This window comes from Fistularia commersonii, chromosome 11 (genome assembly GCF_037954325.1).
Source record: "Fistularia commersonii isolate RoL2024-O1a breed Wild chromosome 11, RoL_Fcom_v1.0, whole genome shotgun sequence".
Taxonomy (NCBI): domain Eukaryota; kingdom Metazoa; phylum Chordata; class Actinopteri; order Syngnathiformes; family Fistulariidae; genus Fistularia; species Fistularia commersonii.
Genome location: NC_141294.1, coordinates 10164524 through 10184755, shown reverse-complemented (window position 1 = coordinate 10184755; position 20232 = coordinate 10164524). Strand labels below are relative to the sequence as shown.

The window sequence follows — 20232 nt, the reverse complement described above, 5'->3', positions numbered from 1 at the left end:
GCTTCACCCATACCAGCTTCATTCCAGGACATTAAGAATCACACTTGTCCTTTTTGATCCATAGATATAGAGAGATATACACAAAGAATAGTTTTTGGAGGCATCTTTTTATTTAATTGTTTTAATCATCAATATAACTCAGTCACTACTTATACTCTGACAACAAATGCCATTTTTTTCAGTAATTCCAAACAGGTTATATGACTCCTTCCCTGCCTTGAGGCAGGGAAACTGATGTGAGGAGTTTTTTTTATTTGAAATTCATTATTACTATTGTTTATTTGTTGGATAAGATCAAAAGCCGAAGGTGTCATGTTGACTGAAAATGAGTAAACATGAAAAACAATGCAATATCACATTTAAAAACCTTGTTTTACTGACTATCATGATGATGATCATGATCATCATTATCATTATTTGCAACTATACATGACCGTAACTGGATAAGATAAGGGATCCGGACCGGGGCAAGGACTGGATGTGAATCAGGGTAATTACATGTTTCTCTATAATAAACGGGCTGAGGTGATGAACAAAAGATATCTCCAAAAAACCCCCCAACCCCAATTCATTTATGTATTCCAAACAAAAAGTCACTCGTCATCCACATGCGCTTCAACTCGATCGTCACATCTCGATTTCCCACACATTTAACGCCGAAAGAGAAAAACAGGAGACTTTTATTTTCGCCTCTCATTCCATTTCCGGTCTAATCTGGACTGGAATCGGTCAGCTTATCGCAGTCAGGTGTCAGCGCTCGACTGACGATCCCGCCGGGTCGCCTCACACGGGCGGCGTTTTTGAACGCTTCCCACAACCACTGCCACTTTACGTGACGCTCCCTGCCAGTTTACATCATATTATTATTATTATTATTGTTATTTTTGGAAAGATGGAGCCTCCGGACTTCGAGGCCATGAACTTCACAGTGGAGCAGACCGAGTCCGCCTACCCTTTGTGCGAAGAGTGGAAGGACGGTTCGGAGGGGTCCGTCTTCCACCTCGCTAACATTTTCCTCCTCCTCGGCTTCATGGGCGGAAGCGGCTTTTACGGACTTCTCTACCTGTTCACCTTCCTGACGATGGGCTTTTTCTGCTCCACCCTCTGGTCCTGGTCGGACCTGTGCACCACCGACTCCTTCCTGTGGAGTTTCGCCCTGTTCGGAGTGTGTTTCGGACAAGTCCTCCACGTCGGCTACAGACTACGGAATGTCTCATTCGACAAAGACTTCCAGGAGCTTTACAACTGCATGTTCAAGAAACTCGGCGTGTCGCTCTCGCACTTCGGGAAAATAGTGGCTTGCTGTGACGGAGACGTCGGAACCATCGAGAAGGACCACTGCTTCGCCGTCGAGGGCAAAACCGCTATCGATAAGCTGTCGGTGCTCCTATCTGGCAGGTGAACACACAAACACGCACGTAACCTGTGTGACATCGCCGCGCCGGTACACTTTATATTTGGCTTCGGCATATCCTGAGCTGCAAACCGGTATCTGAACGCACCACGCACTTTAAAAGCGCTTTAAAACGCCCACGTCTTCCCGTGAATCGATTTTTCATGCAAGATCAATTTGTGACGTCACAACTGTTCATAAACCAATCCCTGTCCAGTAGCACGCTGCCGAAGCATCTAATGCACTGGTTTTTAACCTTGTTGGAGGTACTAAAAATAAATAAAATCAAATAAATAACTTTGTTGGAGTTACTCAACCCCACCGATTTCATATCGATGGCTGGAATGCAAAACCTCCTATCTGCAAGTTTTTCGATTTGGGGTTTTTACATTGAATGGTGAGACATGGGATGGCTCCACATTTTCAATCTATCTGCAAGATAATCCCGCTCTTTCTTTTGACATAAATGTCACATGACAAAACTCCTATGTGCACAAAGTAGCAGAAAAAATTAGGAAAAAAACACTTATCTGCATTGTCAGCGGTAAAATGCATTGTATATTTAAATTGTAACATAGAAATAAAGTCTGTGAACAATAGAATACTCTTGAATATCTTTAACAAAAACCATACTATAATCTAATTAAACGTTTTTTTCATTTTCAAAAAAAAGTGTTTTTTTTCAGATAGGAGGTTCTGCATTCCAGCCATCGATGTGCGCATTCACAAAACCCTCCTTTATCATCTGTTGCCTTTGAGAGACCAGTTCAGAAATGTGCAGCTTCACCTGTGTAGCATGATCACCTGCAGCCAGCATTGGCCAAGCAGACCTGACTTGAATTATTCGAGTCAGGTCTGTGTCTTGACCTCCGTCGAACCCCTGAGACTGACTCAGTGAAGCCCCGGGGTTCGGTCGAACTGGGGTAAAGAACCAATGATCTAATGCAACTTGAAAGGGTCGGGTAAGACAAAAAAAGGTGGAGGGAGTGTCTCTTAGACAAGTAAAAAAAAAAGAAGAAAAACCTCAAAATACATTAACAGTTTTGTGAACTGTCAAACTATTAAACCACTGACCAAAAAAATCTGTGGGCCAGTTTTGCCTTTAGGGAAAAAGTCCTAGTTTTAGACTAAATCCCATTTCAAACCTCTCATGAAATTGCTTTTTGCTAAAAAATTGCTAAAACATTGCTAAAACATAGTGTTCTAAGAATTAACCTTGTCTGGAGATGAATAATCGAATTTCTTGAAGGTAGATGAGAGCTAATCTTGGTCTAAATCCCATCCATCCATCCATCCGTCCATCCATCCGTCCATCCATCCGTCCATCCATCCATCCATCCATCCATCCATCCATCCATCCATCCATCCATCCATCCACCCACTTCCACTTATCCTGCAGTCAGGGTCACGGGTGTGCTGGAGCCTGTCCCAGCTGTCATTGGGCGAAAGACGGGGTACACCTGGACTGGTTGCCAGTTGATCGCAGGGCCACATATAGACCAACAACCATTCACTCTCCAATTCACGGATGTGAACCCCGATACCTCCTTTGTTACAAGTACTTATTACCTTGAGGATTTTGATGTGCAGAACCTTCCACACCTTCCAATCCAGTGGATTTGTGTGGTGTATTAAGTGAATCAATTGCAAAAGAGTGCAGTCTGCAAAACAATATGTGGACTGGGAAATATTTACATCAAATACCATGATACTGATGATCAGACTACCCACAAAATACATTCTTTGACTATGGGAACTTTCCTGGAGTCACTGGGTGTATTGATGGATATCATGTTCCTATTAATTTTCTGTCAACAGAAGGTGCTGAGCTGCAAAGGGAATGTAAAAAACGGTTTTCAATTGATGTACAAGGTGTGTGCACATACGCATACCTTGTGTAATTCATCTGAACCTTTCAAGTGGTCATCATTTGGGATACCTCCTTAGGGTTGTTTGATTTTAGTCATCCAAGTCAATAAGCCATCTGTACCGATGAATGAAAATGGAAATTTAATGAAAAATATTTATTTCAGTTTATAGTTTTTACAACAACACATTATTCTTCATACACTACTCACAATTACAAACAGAAAAATTAGCAGGCTGTAACTCAAGGCTTATTTATGCCCATCGTATACTATACACTGAAAAAGTGGAATATCAACAATGCCAAAATTTAGAGATAGACAAAACACAAAGAAAAACGAAATAGGAAAACAATAAAATGTAACAAAAATGTTACAAATGTTACACGACTACACTTCGATCCTTAATCTACATTGCCATCACTCAAATGATAGCCCTTAATTACTTGACATTTTAAAGCATTTTTTTAAACTTAACAACTATAACTCATCTCTGAGTTCAATTCATTCCACAATTTGACTCCAAACACTGAAACACATCTATATTTAATATTTGTTGTCTCTTTGCCATTCTGAAACAAACCACTGTCAAACCATAAATTCATTTTGAAAACCCACAGGGACACAGCTACTGTTTACTACTTTAAATAGTCCAACGTCTATAGATGCACAATATCTTAAAATTATACTTATAAAATACAAATGAAAATACCAGATACTGTGCAAATATCATTTAGATAAAGAATAAATAATTGTGGTCTAAAAACCGAACACTGAACCGAACCGAACACCATGTTACTCTTTCAAAATATGATTTAGTACAATTCATTTCTACATATTGACACCTTTTATGTTTATATCTTGTTAACCAACAGTTTGGCGCACCTCATATTTAAATTTTTGGAGGGGGCTTTTTGTGAATCACCAATTTATTCACATTTAGGGTTGTGAAGTATGTCAGCTGAGGTGTTCAGTGTGTTAAGTGGGGATACTGTAAAGGTTTTAATACTTGCTGCTTGCCCCCTGCAGAGTCCGAGTGACAGTGAATGGGGAGTTCCTGCACTACATCTACCCCTTCCAGTTTCTGGATTCTCCGGAATGGGACTCCCTCAGACCTTCAGAAGAGGGCATATTCCAGGTCACTGTCCGTCCGTACGCATGCGAGTGAGCATTTTGGATGTCGACTCCTACCTTTCCTATCATTCCAAGTTGAATTTGACCATTTAACCTTGCCAAATATATAAAAAACAAGCGCAAAACTTTGTATTACAAAGGTATTGAGTCAACATTAGAAGCCACTGACTTTTTCACACTAGCCACATATTAAAATTGGAGTGATTGTATAATGCTGGGTTTATATTTTTTCCTCTGGTCCCAGTGATGGTGTCAGAGTTGTGGTAACATCTCACAGCTCAATACAAGCTGGAATTACAAAATGACTAACTGGTTTCTGATTTTTTTTCTTGGATTCAAGGAATCTTATTTTGTTATCCCATATATCATTAAGCCTACGGGTTTCCCCATTTTTGCAAAGAATACTTACTTAGCCCTGGGGTTAATCTTTAAGTTCAATACATATATAGGTTCTTGTTGGTCAAGCACATCTTTCTGCAGGCTAACACTGAATTCCCCTGAGTTAAATTTTCTGTAAATCTGTCATTATAAAAATAGAAAATCAGTTATATTCTGTCCTTATGCTAATGTTTTTAATTTGGTAGTAGCTTTAAAATGTTAGTTGAGGCTGCTGGCTAATCTTGTGCCAGTGTAGGTAAGCTGGTTAACTGTTTCCATTCTAATTCCAATGAATTTAGTATACATATTTATATTTTTCTTTTATTTTTTGGTTTGGTTTTTTTTTGGAGGGGGGTGGATATGAGATGTTCCACCTTGGTCTTAGCGCAGTAGATATTTTGTTATCATGGGATGAAAAATAATGACCGAAACATTAAGAGTAATGTTCGTAAAATATGAAAGGAAGGGTGTCAGCAACAATAACATTTTCATTCCCTTTATATCCTGACAGATGTCTCATCCTGGTGGAATAAAATGTTTACATGGGCAGTTGGTGAATACATGAATGTTTGCTTCATGGCAGTCATGGAGAGATGACTGGCTTAACAGCTTTGATTCTGAGCCGTCTGTTGATATAAATGGTTCTGGGGCTCACATTATCCCTGTGTCAGGGAGGTAACACATAAACTCCAGGCAGGAGGAGTTTGCCTGTGCATCAGTCGCAGACTTAGAGCAGCTGTACTTGCTATATGTACAACTTCTCTGCTTTAGTTAAGGTTATCATCCAGGAGAGTTCACTTACTTGTTATCACAGTGTTATTCAAATTTCCCCCCAGAGCAAACCTAACCACTCACATTTAGTGACTTAAAAGAGGGGATTCAGTCAGAATTTTGATTGGTCTTTCACTGCAAAATTGATTCTGATCTGGGCACCAACAATAACAAAAGACACAAGTGCCATGGAGAGAAGTCTGCTGATGAGTTCAGATTGGAGACAGAAGGACTGGATGTCTTGTCAATGCCACGGCTCCCCTAATCCTTTCACCAGTAACAGAAAAGGTGTGTATGGAAAAAAAAAAGAAACCAACAACTTCAGTTTTATAAAGTGTAGTTCCCAGGGAAAAAAATTTGAAAGTAAATAAATTCAGACCAGATCTTACATAATATAACAGTCTTTCATTAACCTCTCTACGAAGACAGCTTATCTCAGGTGTATAAACATCTTAATTCCCTGCGATTGTCACATAAAACAATGTGTCTGAGATTCATCAATTACATGTGATATTTTGTCTTGTACAGGATGCCATTGCATTGCTATTTTAGATGGCGAATCAAAAAATGAACAATGAGGTCATATGATTACAATGCCAAGGGATCAGAATGTTTTGGACCCTTTCTTGATCGTGGACACTTCTCACATGTTTTATTATTCTCCGTCTGCTTCCATTGCACTTGATTCCTTTTGATTTCCATTTTTAAATGTATTAACATTTCAACTTAGTTACCACCACATATCAGTGTAAAAATTTAAATAGGCTAATTAGCAAATGCTCTTTTCTCAGGAGTTGATGCCAAAATGTAAAATTACTGTACCATGTAATCATCTAGACCCCAATCCCTTTTTAGTTTTTAGGTATAATCTGTATGTAATTAGAGCACTGGTGAAGAGCTTACAGTTAACCCTTTGATGCATGACCCATGATATACTGAGTCAAAAAAATTTTAATAGCTGTCCACTGTAGTGACCGCCATGCATGAAGGGGTTAAATAGTCCATGTGAAATGATCTGATCAGTCAGTTGTAAATGCAGCAGGCACCCACCTGGATACAAGCTATGTTTAGTTATGACCTAAGGTGACCTGAAGTCAGCGTGTCAACATAGAGTACTAACTGCTTAATCGCAAGAGAAAGACAGAGATTGAATTTTGTGTATTCTGTAGAACAGAGCACCAAGAATAAGGAATAAGAAACTTCTAGAAATAAAGAAATGGTTTCCAAACTCATTTGCAGAACCAATATATAACTCAAGCTCTCAAATCATGGTATAATTATTTAGTCAGAAACCGAGGTGCCTATAGTATCATACCGATACCCTTGATAGATTTTGCTATCATTACCTACGTCCTTTAGTAAATCAATAAAAAAGGTCTGCTGATGTTGAAGTATTGACAATTGTCCGCAGGTTCTGCTCCACAAACAGAGCAGAAAGGATATCTATTATTTGTTCCGACTTGTCAATTGAGTGGATTTGGATTTCAGTAGATCCCTCTAGAATCTTTGGCCCACTTTAAACTGCCTCAGTCATTTATTCTGTCGTGTTTCAATCCCCGGCAGGTCACTCTCTGGGCTGACAGCCCTTGTCGATACGTGGCATGGAGAAGGAAGAAGCTCTATCTGCTTTTTGCGAAGCATCGCTACATTGCCAGGATCTTCGCCCTGGTTGTGCGCAATGACATTGCAGATAAGCTGTACTCCCTAAACGACAAGGCTTTCAACTGCTCCGGACACCGCTATGACCTCCGCTTACCGAGTTACTGTCACATGCCAGGGACAGAATTAGAAAAGGCAGATGTCTTCCTGCAAGTGCCGGTGCAGGGTGGAAGGACTGCCTGAGGCTCACCCATATACCAAGATGCTCACACAGCGGCAGACAATTTAGTGGCTCACAGAGAACAGTGGGTGGACGTCTAATCATGTTGATATAGTCTTCGTCATGGCATAACTTATACTATACTTCTTCACATTAATTATGACAGGGGCGGCCAAATGAGGGAGTGCAGAGGATGCAGACTTTCTCAGCGCCTGCACAATTGTTAATGGATTCCAGCGATACTTTTCATCTCTTCATGTACGTCCCACACAATTAGATTTGAACTTAGGGGGAGGACAGACAAGCAAGAGACAAAGGAGAAGAAACAAGAAAATACAATTGACCTGGAAAACAAGAATGTATCGTTGGATGAATAAAATTGTACTAGAAAAATAAATATCAGTGTAACAATAAGTGCCCCTTTATTTTCTTTTGCTACCACATTGCACTTTGTTCAGAGATTTTGAAAACTTGCTTATTTTGTGCACCTTAAAAAGTATGATTTTACAGTTTATCTGTTTAAGTCCACTATTCACCGTGTTTAAATACATTGTGGCTCTATAGTGAGGCTTTCAGTGTTTGTACTACTGTGTCATTGTACAGCCAGATATGATCATTGTGAAAATGTGAAATGTTAATGTAAATTGTTAATTTATTGTTACAAAAAAGAAATGATTCACTCTGCACATTGCTTCAGTCAGCGATGGGTTTTTGTTAAGTGTAATACAAAGTACTAGGGGAAGCTTCTGAAAAGCACTGGTTGACTTTTACTAAAGAAATAAGTATACCTGATTTTTTCAAATTGCTTTTGTCCAATATCTGCATTTCCCTGAGTGGTCTTTGTTTCTAAAATAAAATGCAAAGTAACAAATAACCATTAATAACTTGTTTGTTTGGCAATGAAGTGATTGAAAACATTTTGTCATTAAATTCAAATTAATTTGATTAGTTTGCCCATCCAATTTCCATTTTAGAATTTACTTCATTCTAAAATAGACTCCTGAGAGAATCGGCTTTATAGTCCATGTTTAGAGATATTAGATGGTTTTGCTGAATTTTATAAATCTTATCTATTTACTTTTAAAGCCTAATTCATTGAATGCACCTTAACTATTATTCAAACTCAAAATACTGAATAAATATGAACTTGCATGAATAATTTATCTTTACTTTTGATCTGTCTGTTGAGATGGAGCGCCATGGGGAAAATGCTCAGATTAAATCTCCACACCAATATTGATATTTACAAAAGGTTTCTGAATAAAATGAGACATTTCTTTCAAAAGATAATGATCAATTTCATCTTTTGGATGTAAATGCCTACTTAGGATACCTGTGCATCTTATCTTGATTTTTTTTTTTTAAGTGGTATTACCAGTGTTTTGAATAGTTGTATTAAGCCCGTTTTATTTTCCCTCTTTATGTATGTATTTATATCTATGGATATATATGTATGTATCCATGTCTGTATTTATTTGTGAATGCAATTGTTTTTTCTTTTTTGTGTGAATGCTTCCTTTGGGACCCCTAATAAATAAAACTGACTGTAGTAAAATATGTTAAATGCATATTAAGTGTGTTCTCCTGTGTTCACCACTCTGATTCCCCTCGTTGTGACTTATAGTTGTGCTTTGTCTCCACCGTTTGGAGATTTTGGTCACTGCACCTTCAGCCGCTCTCGGCTCCTTGTCCATTTTCGTCCCTCCATGTCAGCCCTGTGGAATGTGCGACGCACATTGTGAAGCCCCCCCACCATCTGAGGGTCCAGCCTGCAGTCTCTCCGTGTAGAATCGTTCACAGAACCCATTCCTCCCTCTTTCCCCCTTCACAGACTCATCCCATCCGCATCTGAACTGGTAAGTAACATATCTTTTTTTTTTCTTTTTTTATTCCCACCTCATTTCTCTGTGCCCTGATGAGCAGTTTTTGAAAGTTAGGTGTTTAAAGATTCCTCTCTGGTCACTGCATGTGTGTCACCGCATCTATTTTTACGTGGAGCCCTCCCAGCTCTGGAGCCAGAAAGAACACGCAGCTGGGACTGAAAGAGCAGGCAAACTGTTTGTTATTTACTCAACTAAAAAAAAAAAAATAAAAAAAAAATGTTTAGCTGCCTAAAATTTCTGGCTGAACAGAAATACTTGGCTACAAGCAGGCACTGTGTTGGAATATAAAAGGATGTAATGGCATGCATTTTCATCTAAAATACAAGGGAGAGTTACAGTTTGGTGTATTATTATTAACAAAGAAGTTTTGTACCAGCCACTCAAAAATGCATCAAGGTGTTTGAATATGATGAACTGAAAGACAGATCAGCCCATTCAACAAACCCGTCCACAGATGTATTATCAGTATATGTATTCTTTTCATCTCGTGCGTTAGTTTTTTGATGGTATTATAATGTTTAACAGCAACAAATCGCTGCTTGTGTTAAAAGACTACTACATTACATTACATTACATTACATTGCATTTGGCAGACGCTTTTATCCAAAGCGACTTACAATAGAGGACATAGGGACTGCAAATACACTTGCAAATACTACTCCTACTACTACTACTACCAATAATAATAATAATGATAATAATAATAATAATAATAATAATAATAATAATAATAATAATAATAGTAATAATATTAACGGTAATAATAGGTCATAAACATATATTGCATGGTTATGAATTATTTTAAACGCAGTCACTCTGCTGACAGTAATGTTGCAATATATGTAAAATCTAACAAATTATTTTGACCAACGAGTTGTTGTTTTGATTGCTGACTTCTTTCAACATATACCTCATTCCAGACTGCATGGGTCTGGAATCAGTCTTATTTTTGGACAAAACTGGATATTTAGGAGGCAATCTAGTGATAGAAAACGAAATACGCAACTTTAGAATTTCAAATAGGAGGAGGTTGCTCCAAACATCAGCAAAGAGAGAAGCCGGTGTGCATGTGGTTTTAAGGGATTATACGACCCTGCTGCCCACTCCCTATTTTGCGGCAAATTTGCCAAATTTTGTTTACATCACTTATCCACCTTGATTGACGCAAATATGTTTTTTGTTGAAAGAAGTGAGTGAGATGACAAAAACACAGGAGACTGTCAGTGGCGACAGCGTACATGGTACTTGATTGCTCAGAACTGTACTAGTAAAGGACAAATCCTTGAATTGCACATACTTCATGTTCTTTTGTTGCAAATTGCCTTTTCATTTAAATGGCATTGTAATCATGTGAGCCTTACCAAATTATTAACTTTAGATCAAAAAAAAAATCTAAATGAGCCCTGAGCTTTTCGAAGCCTTCAAGCTCAAACAAGGGGTGTGTTTGGTGACAGTTCCTGGTCTGCCGAAGTTGTCGACTGCTTTGTACTAAATTCATCAAATCCTACAGCAAAGTAGATTTTCGGTACATCTATAATACCATCAACTCAGTACTAGTTTAGCTACTTTTGATATGTTCACCCCCATTATTGAAGCTTTGGCTAAATTTTGGATCAAGCAGTATTTTAAAGACCAATTAAAATAATAAATAAAGCAGCCACTTTGCCTGCATAATAATGCTCAACCTGTCCATTACCATGTGTTATCCTTTACAAGTAAAAACAAAACACAGTATGCCAAAATTCTGTATTTTTGTAGAATTATCTTATCGATGATAGAATTGTAAAAGAGATTGAATAGAAATTTTTTTTCAAACACAAACTAATTTTGAGGGTCCGTGGTTTGAAAGACACTGAAAATCTAGAAACGTTTTTTAAACGGAACAGAACTTTCCAGCTCTGATTTTTGGTTTTGTATTATACAAGACCTCTTTTTAAGAACACTGAGAACCATTCTATTGAAAAGAATGTGATGGACCTGCTCCTCACCAGGTTACAAAAATAAAGAAAAAAAAATTCAATCATTTAGACCATGAACATGACTTAGTGGGATGATGGGACAGTTGGGACTAGGAAAAGAAGTTGAATTAAGAGGGATCACAATCACCAGCATGTGGAGCACAGTTAAGCATTATACTTCCCAAACTGCCTTGAAAATGAGAAGAAATCCTTTATGACTGCATCGTTGCATTTCTATTTTAGCCCTGACCGATTCATCTTCCTCCTGTCGCATGCCCTCCATCCTTACCTTCCTCCTCAAGGTGACCCTGTTGCAGAATGTCTTCCTCCTCCCCCCTACTCTTCACCATGCCATACCCCTCTCCCTCGGCCACGCCGCTACTTTTGGCCACGGAGCCCAACGCCACCTCCTGCCAGGAGTGGGAGCAGGCCCACCACTTCCTCTTCCATCTGGGGAACCTGTCCTTGCTGCTGGGCCTGGCCATCCCCTCCAACCTAGGCCTGCACATGATCTTGCTGCGCCTTCTTCTGATGACAGGTCTGTTCACAGCGCCACCTACCGATACCGTTCCCGTTCAAACTTCTTGATGAGGGTTACTTAGATTGTTTGTTTTTACCGTCTAAGAGTTTATTATGTGGGCTTTAGGATTTGAGAGATTTGGATTTAGTTGCAAGCCTCTCATGCGGGAGAGAAGCCTTTTTTCAACTCTGGGAAAGGAAGCGGAGACAAGAGGAGAGAGTGGTGAATGGAAAAAGTATCGCCAATATGTTTATCTTGAACTTTGTGTGGGGGTGGTGTGGCAGGAAGCTGCAGGATTCATGAGAAATGTGGTTGTAAATTCAGGGGGGGGTCATTTATTTATATAGGCCCTAAGCAGAGGCAAATCTCAGAGAGCTGAAAAGAGAGGGATAAGAAAAGGGAAGGAGGAACAAAACAAAACTTACAATAGCTGTCAGCGCAACCTGACACACTGCCTTCTCACAAGTACACATTTACTCTTACTGAAGGTTTTTTATGTCCAAATATTTTTGCATTTTCTATTATCTTTGCTTAGACTATTACACAATAGCTTTGCCTCAGTAGATTCATTTAATTTTCTTGTCATTGCTGTCTGAAGGAAAAATAAAACAAAGTGGATTGATTAAATATATAAATAAATGTTTTTTTTTTTAAAACATATTATTACATTTACAATTACATATTGTCATTTCCTCCCACTTTCTTTTTAGCGGTATAATTTCCTCGTTGCACTTGAAAATCCAAGTCCAAGTTGTTGTTGTTTTACAAAATGCACCGCTGCAGGTTAGGCATGACAGCATGATTGCCATGACAATCGCTTCAGTGAACTTATTTCGATATTTGCTTTTCTTTAAACCAAATCATTCTTAATTAAAAAAAAAACAAAAACTTTTTATCCTTTTTATCCGCAGTATGTTATATTCTGTACTTTAATGGTATCTCTCGCTTCCTGAACTCATCGTGCTTCATCCCTCTCTCTGACAGGGTGTGGTCTCTTCATTGCTTGGGCCACTCTGTACCGCTGCAACCTGGATGTGATGATTTGGAACGTGGTTTTTCTGGTGGTAAACTTCATGCACTTGTTCTTCCTCCTCTACAAACGCAGACCGGTGAGTTGCGGAATCTGTGCAACGCAGTTAATGTTCTGACTGTCACGTCACACTCTAAAGTCAAATACTGGCGGCAGGTATTTGGTTGGGGGATGTGGGTGGGGAATTTATGCAAAGACTGAAGGTTGAGTTTCCCTCTGACTAAAGAAGGAGGCCATGTATCCTCGTGGGTTTCCTCCTGCTTCATGGTAATCAGATGCAAGTTTGATAAAATCCATGTCTGTTGCCAGGGGATTTAGGGGCCCAAACAAGCTGACAGAATCAGACCGGGACTTTTCATAATGAGACAGAAGACCTGTCATCCCGCGTCAGTGCCCCACCACCAGGCCTTTGAATTCAAAAAGGTTTTTTTTTTTAATCCACAAGCAAGGATTAATCAATCAGTTTTCGGACTAGCCCCCGAGGGCCTCAGACATCCAAATGACTGTCCTGTTTTTTTGTTTCTCTTGTCCTTTACAAGTTATCACATCCTGATTAAGGACCATTTTGTTTTTTAAAATATTCAAGTGAATATTGTCATTAGAACAGTGTGAATTGCAATATAAAACTTGATAGGAGTTACCAAAAACAAAAAATAAGAAGAGTTGGGGAAACATGTTAATTGTTCCATAATCATTACTCTACTTGGCAACAGCATTGACAGAATTGTCATAAAGTTAATGAATACATTTTCCATGTCATATGATCATACTCAAATCTTCTTATTTATACAGCACTTTGATGGCAGAAGTCTTGAATTATTATTAATAATATTGATTAATAATAATAATCAATAATTAATAATTTTGCAAAGATTAATAATGATTATTATTCTAATTACCGGTATTATTACCATCAGCACAATTCTTAATTTGATTGCTATTACTATTATTTTCGCTATTATTAATTCATTAATTCATTCACTATTTATATTGGTTATCCTGCACCCAAGCACTCAGGTTTGTGTGCTAGGGGGGTGCTGCTGGAACCTTCCCCATAATAATGATAATAGTAATATTAAACTGTCACTGGACGAAAGGCAGGGCCACATATAAAGACAAACAACAATTCGCGATCTCATTCACAAATCAGGGCCATTTTTGGTCGACCGTGGAAGGAAACAGGAGAACCCGGAGGAATCCAGCACAGACACGGGGAGAACATGCAAGCAGAAAGGCCTTTCGAACTGAACTAGGGTCCTTCTTTCTGTTTGGCAGTAGCGCTAACAACTGCACCACTGTGTAACCCTACATCATTATTATTATTATTGTTGTTTTTGTTGTTGTTATTAGCATTGTTACTATTATTATCATAGTTATTTTTATTAGCGTGATTACTCTTGCTGTTGTTGTTTAAGGGTCAAAATTACTGTGTAAAATCCAAGCCGTGTATAATCCATATCCCTGTCTGGTGATGTTTGACAGGTACATGAGCAATGTTTGTTCTTACTGTGATGTTGAAATAATAAAAGAAAATTTGTGTTGTCTCTGCCAGATCAAAATTGACAGGGAGCTGAGATCTGTGTACAAACGGATGTTTGAGCCGCTACATGTCCGTGAGGCTTTGTTTCAGAGGCTCACTGGCCAGTTCTGCACCATTCAGACACTAAAAAGAGGCCAGACCTACGCAGCCGAGGACAAGACCTCTGTGGATGAACGTCTCAGTATTCTGCTTAAAGGAAAGTATGTGTGACTTAGATGGGCGGACTATTACTGATACAGTGATAGGAAGTGAATGCATATCAAGATATTCCCAATGTGTATTTTTCAGACAGCATTTTTAATTGAAAAATTCATTTTGGCTTTTTAACAATTGTGTGACAGGATGAAGGTCTCATACCGCGGCCATTTCCTCCACAACATCTACACAAATTCATTCATTGATTCTCCTGAGTTCAGGTCCACTGTGATGCACAGAGGAGAAAAGTTCCAGGTATTTTGCACACTTGATGCAGAGAGCAGATGATTTAAGACAAGAAAAACATAGTCCAGGGGGTTGGGGTTTCAGAGGCATGTTAACTTTAGAACAAGTATTACAATGTTTACATGGTCTAGAATCAAAGCATCAAAGCGTCATCCAGTTACCAACTTCCCCAAGTACCTCAAAATACTTCTAGCATGAATCATAAGAAACAACCAAACCTTTTCATTAAAATAGCTGTACTATTTCAAATGAATTCTATTTACAACCACTCCAAGTATAAAAATAAATGAAATATATGAAAATAAATGAAAAGTGTTTAAACTGTTGAATAGATGTTTGAATTGAGACTATAACTATGATTTGAGTTCAGTGTGTTTATCTGCATTTTCCAATTTTAATTAAATGATGAGTGCTTGGACGAAATAGCAGTAATTTTCTCTCTGATGTCAGAAAACACAACACCTCTGTCAGTTCTTTTTGTTAATAATATTCTGTTTTCCTTTTTTTTTTCCTTCTTAAATGATCAAAAGGTGACCATAGTGGCGGAAGAAAACTGCAAGTTTTTATGCTGGTCTCGAGAGAGACTCACCTACTTCCTGGAGTCAGATACCTTCCTCAATGAGGTGTTCAAATACCTGATTGGCAAAGACATTACCAACAAACTTTACTCTCTCAATGACCCCACTCTCAGCGACAAGGTGGATTTAGCTCTGTTGTCTTTGCAAAATTTTCTTGTTGTGACACGATAATGCTATGATGATAATGATAATCATGTGTCTCAGGCAGTGAAAAAGATGGACCGGCAGCCTAGTCTGTGCTCTCAGCTGTCCATGATGCAGATGAGGAACAGCATGGCAAGCACCAGCGACACTGACGACGTGCTGAACCAGATTCTACGAGGAGGTTCTGCTGGCTCCTCGCTGCGTAAGTCTTCTCTTACCATCCAGGCTTAGAACACTCAAAACCAACCTTGATGAGCAGCATAGTTTGTAAGAAAATTTGTTTGAAAAAAGAGCAATGCAAAACTTGTGCTTGAGATTGTACTTAACATTCATGGACATATACAGAAACGTCTTATCCTGCATATACAGGGCTGTCTCAGAAAATTAGAATATTGTGATAGAGTTCTTTATCTTCTTAATGCAATTACAAAAACAAAAAAAGGTAATGCATTCTGGATTCATTACAAATCCACTGATATATTGCAAGCCTTTTATTATTTTAATATTAATGATTATGGCTTACATCTTAAGAAAACTCGAAAATCCTATCTCAAAATATTAGAATATCATGAAAATATACTTTTTGTTCTTTTGATTGCATTACAGAAGATAAAGAACTTTATAACAATATTCTAATTTCCTGAGACAGTCCTGTTCATACATGCAAACCTATACACATATTGATGTATTAAAATCATTAATTCTTTAGAAACAGCATTGGAAAATGTCCAAATAACAACAGACTGGTGGTCATTAATAATATAAAGAATATCTGGTAAATATATATATATATATATACTGCTCAAAAAAATAAAGGGAACACTTGAACAACACAATGTAACTCCAAGTCAATCACACTTCTGTGAAATCATAGTGTCCACTCAGGAAGCAACACAGATTCATTTTGACTTGTTTTAAGGACATTACATCAAAGTTCGATCAGCCTGGAGTGTGTTTTTACACTTTAATTTTGAGTGTGATTCCTAATCCAGACCTCCATGGGTTAATACATTTGATTTCCATTGATCATTTTTGTATGATTTTGTTGTCAGCACATTCAACTGTGTAAAGAGCAAAGTATTTCATAAGAATACTTCATTCATTTAGATCTAGGATGTGTTTTTTAAGTGTTCCCTTTATTTTTTGAGCAGTGTATATATATATATATATAAATTTGTATATACAGTATGTGTGTGTGTGTGTGTGTGTGTGTGTGTGTGTGTGTGTGTGTGTAGGAATATGCAGTACCTCCGGTAAGACTAACTCAATAATTAACTGAAAAGGAAAAATGTATTTGACTGTAATATAAACTCTGGAAATAGATGCAAGAGTTAATTATGTTTGGTGCAACGTGGTTATTCTGCCCTCGGGATTATGATTATGTTATAGGGTGATACAAAATGCGTTTATTAACTTCACACTCTCAGTAGGGGATGGAAGGAAAAAAGGAAAAAAAAAAAACAAACCAAAAAAAAAAAAATTAACAGACCGAATATCTTGACTTAATCAACTGCAAACCTTTAAGCCATTCGGAATAATGTTCTGATTATTATTATTCCAGTCTCATTCACACAATGTTAATTACACGTGTATCTGGAGAAGACCCTTTGGAAAACTTCAGTATTGGCAGCCTGGAGCTGACTAAAAGCACCCCGAGTGGATGGCTTCTCTTCAAAATGCTTTTAGCTCAGCACTGTAGCCCTGGTTCTATTCCATCAAAGAACTCTCCGGGTGTTCAAATGCATCGACAATTAGTGCTGATAGAAAGGATTTCTAATCAAAATCTAAGTGCATGTGTGTGGATGCACATTTTGAAATATTCCCCTCTAGTCTCAAGTAGTTTCTGTATTGTTTTTATGGCATGTCAGAGAAATATGCCTTAACAAGAATGAGCCCAATTACTTTTACTTGAATTAACTTATTTTGTTATTTATAGAAAAATCTCCAGGCACCAAGACCTCGTCCAAGATGAAGCCAATAGAGGAAGGCATGGAGGATGATGTTTTTGTTGACTCCTCCCTCTTGAAGTCTAGGCGCCTGTCCAGCACATCCACTGAGGAAGTATAACCTGGATGGGATAAAAACTGTCATTTATGTATTATTTTGACATGTAAATCAGCCAAGCGATTGCCATTCAACTGCTTCAATTATTTGATACAATTCTGTAATGTATACAAAGTGAAATGTTAACAGCAACTCAAAGTTAATTGCTAATTTTTTTTAAGCCAACATTTTTGTTATTTCCAATATTTTCAGTTTCCTTGTTCGACCAAAGTGTTTTAATGTCCATCTATTTGAGTTAAGTGAGGTTGCCAGAGGAAGATAAATATTCAAAGTGTTGGGTGAAAATAGTATAAGTAGTTCTTGGCCTTTTGGTGTTGTGGTGTGTGGTGTGCATGTACAGTTTGCAATGAGTGTCTTTTTAGGGGGGTTCCTACATTTTACTACCTGTATTCCATTTGACACTGGGGTCAATGTTTTTTAAATACGAAACATACCCCCCAATTAAACATACCCCGACAATTAATTCATACAACACTGTTACACACTGTTATATCTCTGAAAGTTGTGTTTGTGTTACAAGCTTTTGTTTTGCTCTTCAGGTCCAACATGACACTTAAGTTTTTGAGAAACTCTGTTGAAACATAATGTAAGATGATATGGTGTGCGGACAGCAAATGTAAAAAAAAAAAATCACTTTTGCACAGAAAAAAACGCACAGTTGAGTGAGATAAATAAAATGTTCTTTATACAACCTACATTGTTACCTTTCTTCAATTTTTCATTATTTTCTTCATGACAAATTCAGAGTTCTCCTTAAAACTCTCCTTGTGGTTGGACTCTGAAACCTGCAAGCAAAAGACTTGTGTTAGTAAGTGTTGTGATGCTGGACAGACAACCATAAGCATGTAAAGCACATAAACAGAAATGATTTATTTATATGTGTGTAGTTATTGTGGCGTTGCATGTTATTTCTATTTTTTCCCTGTTATTTCACACAGGCACAAATCATTTCCCAGTTTTGAATAAATGAATAAATTTTGCCACACTATGATAGGCTGACAAACAAGGACTATTATAGTTGTTTGAGGGAGGGGATGCCCACCATTACTGATTAACTCTACTGGGAATTGGATATCATTTGGTGTAAAAGGGGAAAAGAGGGAAAAAAATAAATATGAACTTCTCTTAGGAACATCACAGCTAAAGAAATGATTGACAAGTATGAAAATTTCCACATGAGTAGATGTTTCTCAGGCTTTATGTCTGAACTGAGCAGCCTTTTACAATGATCTGGACTGTGTGTGTGTGTGTGTGTACGCGTGTATTTTTCCCTGTTTGTGTTTGTCGAGCTTTCATTCACTGCATTACTTTTAATGCGGATCCTTTGGGGTGAGTTTGGCTGCTAAAACTAGGTCCAGCTACTCTTTCAAACAATTTGTGCAATATAATACCCAGGTAATGTAATCATTTAAAACTTAATCTTCTCACACAAAGATAACAATTCAGCGCTTGGTCGGTCAATTATGCTTAAATTACAGTGTTTAAAAAAAGTAGCCAATTTTTTTGCATTCATATTGAAAGGTGATTGTTGTATAAATTTTGCCCTCTATTTTTGAAAGATTTCTTGAGAGTTTTGAAGACTCTGGAAACAGCCTTGCCATTGCAATTTTACTATCTCACGATAGCATTTCATGCAAAAACTTAAGCCCTGAACTTCTTTTTTAAAAAATTGATACTTTTATGCTTATACTGTCATATGCATGTCGAACATACAAACATCCAATTTCATTAATATTACATTTTCAACGTCATGTATTTCATAGGTATTAACTACTATAGCTCTGATTATTTAGATGTAGAGCGCCCTCATGTGGCCATACATTGCCATGCAGCTAAGTGTACATCAATTCCAGAACTTTTCAAATTATGTCTCTTCAACTCGCACTCTATGTAGTTAGTTTCTGTCTCAATTAATGAGTGAAAGCTGAAGCCATTAACAAAAAAGCATGAGAATCAAGTGTTTCGTATTTGTAATTTTATTGAAAATATAATGCTGAAAGCCATTTTCTGTGTAGAAACTGTTTTGAGTGTCAAATTTGACAGGGATTGTTTAACATGGCACTTGTGTGATTTATCTGAGATATGCTGCAGCATTATTCCTAGAGTCTGAGGCTGGTGATACCTTATTTGGAATCATAAATAGAACAGAATTCAAGTCAAATTAATTAGAATACAGTTAAAAAACAGATAAGAGCATAATTCTCACTCTTTATGAATGAAAATAAATTATGACTGGTCTCAAATATTTTTTTCCCCAACTGCTTGCCTTTATGCCCATGCAAGCGTCTAAGTTAATGTCATTAAAACAATGGATAGCTCAAGCAATTAAAAAAAAACACAATTTATTGTATTGAAATGTCACAATGGAAAGGAAAGTACCCGCTCTACCCCTTAATAATTTATAATTTTAACTTCAGTCTGTTAAACTTTTCTTAATCAGCAGATTGAACAAAAAAAAAAAAAAAAAAAGAAAAATGAACAGGTCCTCCAACTGACACAACAAAAGAAATATACAATGAAATTTCTCATCTCTCATCTCATCTCTCATCTCAAATACTTATGAGATATTTGAAACGCTTGCAATGTCCACACAGTGGATTGTAATAATTTATATAGCCAAATCTGGGGAGCCTGTGAAAGCATATTTAGTATTACAAACCGGAACAGAAGTTTGGGACATGTAAACACACCCAGACATTTCTTATTTCCCGAAA

General features: G+C 37.5%; 2 protein-coding genes across 4 annotated transcripts; both read left to right on the top strand.

The window, feature by feature from the left end:
* Positions 1–668: 668 nt before the first annotated feature.
* Positions 669–8910, top strand: popdc3 (popeye domain cAMP effector 3). Of its 3 annotated transcripts, XR_015106789.1 has the most exons (4): positions 673–1398; positions 4288–4396; positions 7105–7445; positions 7527–7627. XR_015106789.1 is itself a non-coding variant. In XM_086154897.1 (3 exons), the coding sequence occupies exons 1-3, from the start codon at positions 893–895 to the stop codon at positions 7635–7637; spliced, it is 726 nt and encodes a 241-aa protein (XP_086011023.1). In that variant the 5' UTR covers positions 669–892; the 3' UTR covers positions 7638–8910. The 3 variants fall into 3 exon arrangements, 2 of the variants coding, with proteins under 2 accessions (XP_086011023.1, XP_086011021.1); XM_086154897.1 differs by lacking the exon at positions 7105–7445 and having other exon boundaries at positions 669–1398; positions 7527–8910; XM_086154895.1 differs by having other exon boundaries at positions 675–1398; positions 7105–8910.
* A 192-nt stretch (positions 8911–9102) lies between these two features.
* On the top strand, positions 9103–18209 carry popdc1 (popeye domain cAMP effector 1). The gene is made up of 8 exons (XM_086154898.1): positions 9103–9216; positions 11504–11739; positions 12706–12830; positions 14304–14491; positions 14633–14741; positions 15263–15430; positions 15515–15656; positions 17391–18209. The coding sequence occupies exons 2-8, from the start codon at positions 11520–11522 to the stop codon at positions 17519–17521; spliced, it is 1083 nt and encodes a 360-aa protein (XP_086011024.1). The 5' UTR covers positions 9103–9216; positions 11504–11519; the 3' UTR covers positions 17522–18209.
* Positions 18210–20232: the final 2023 nt, after the last annotated feature.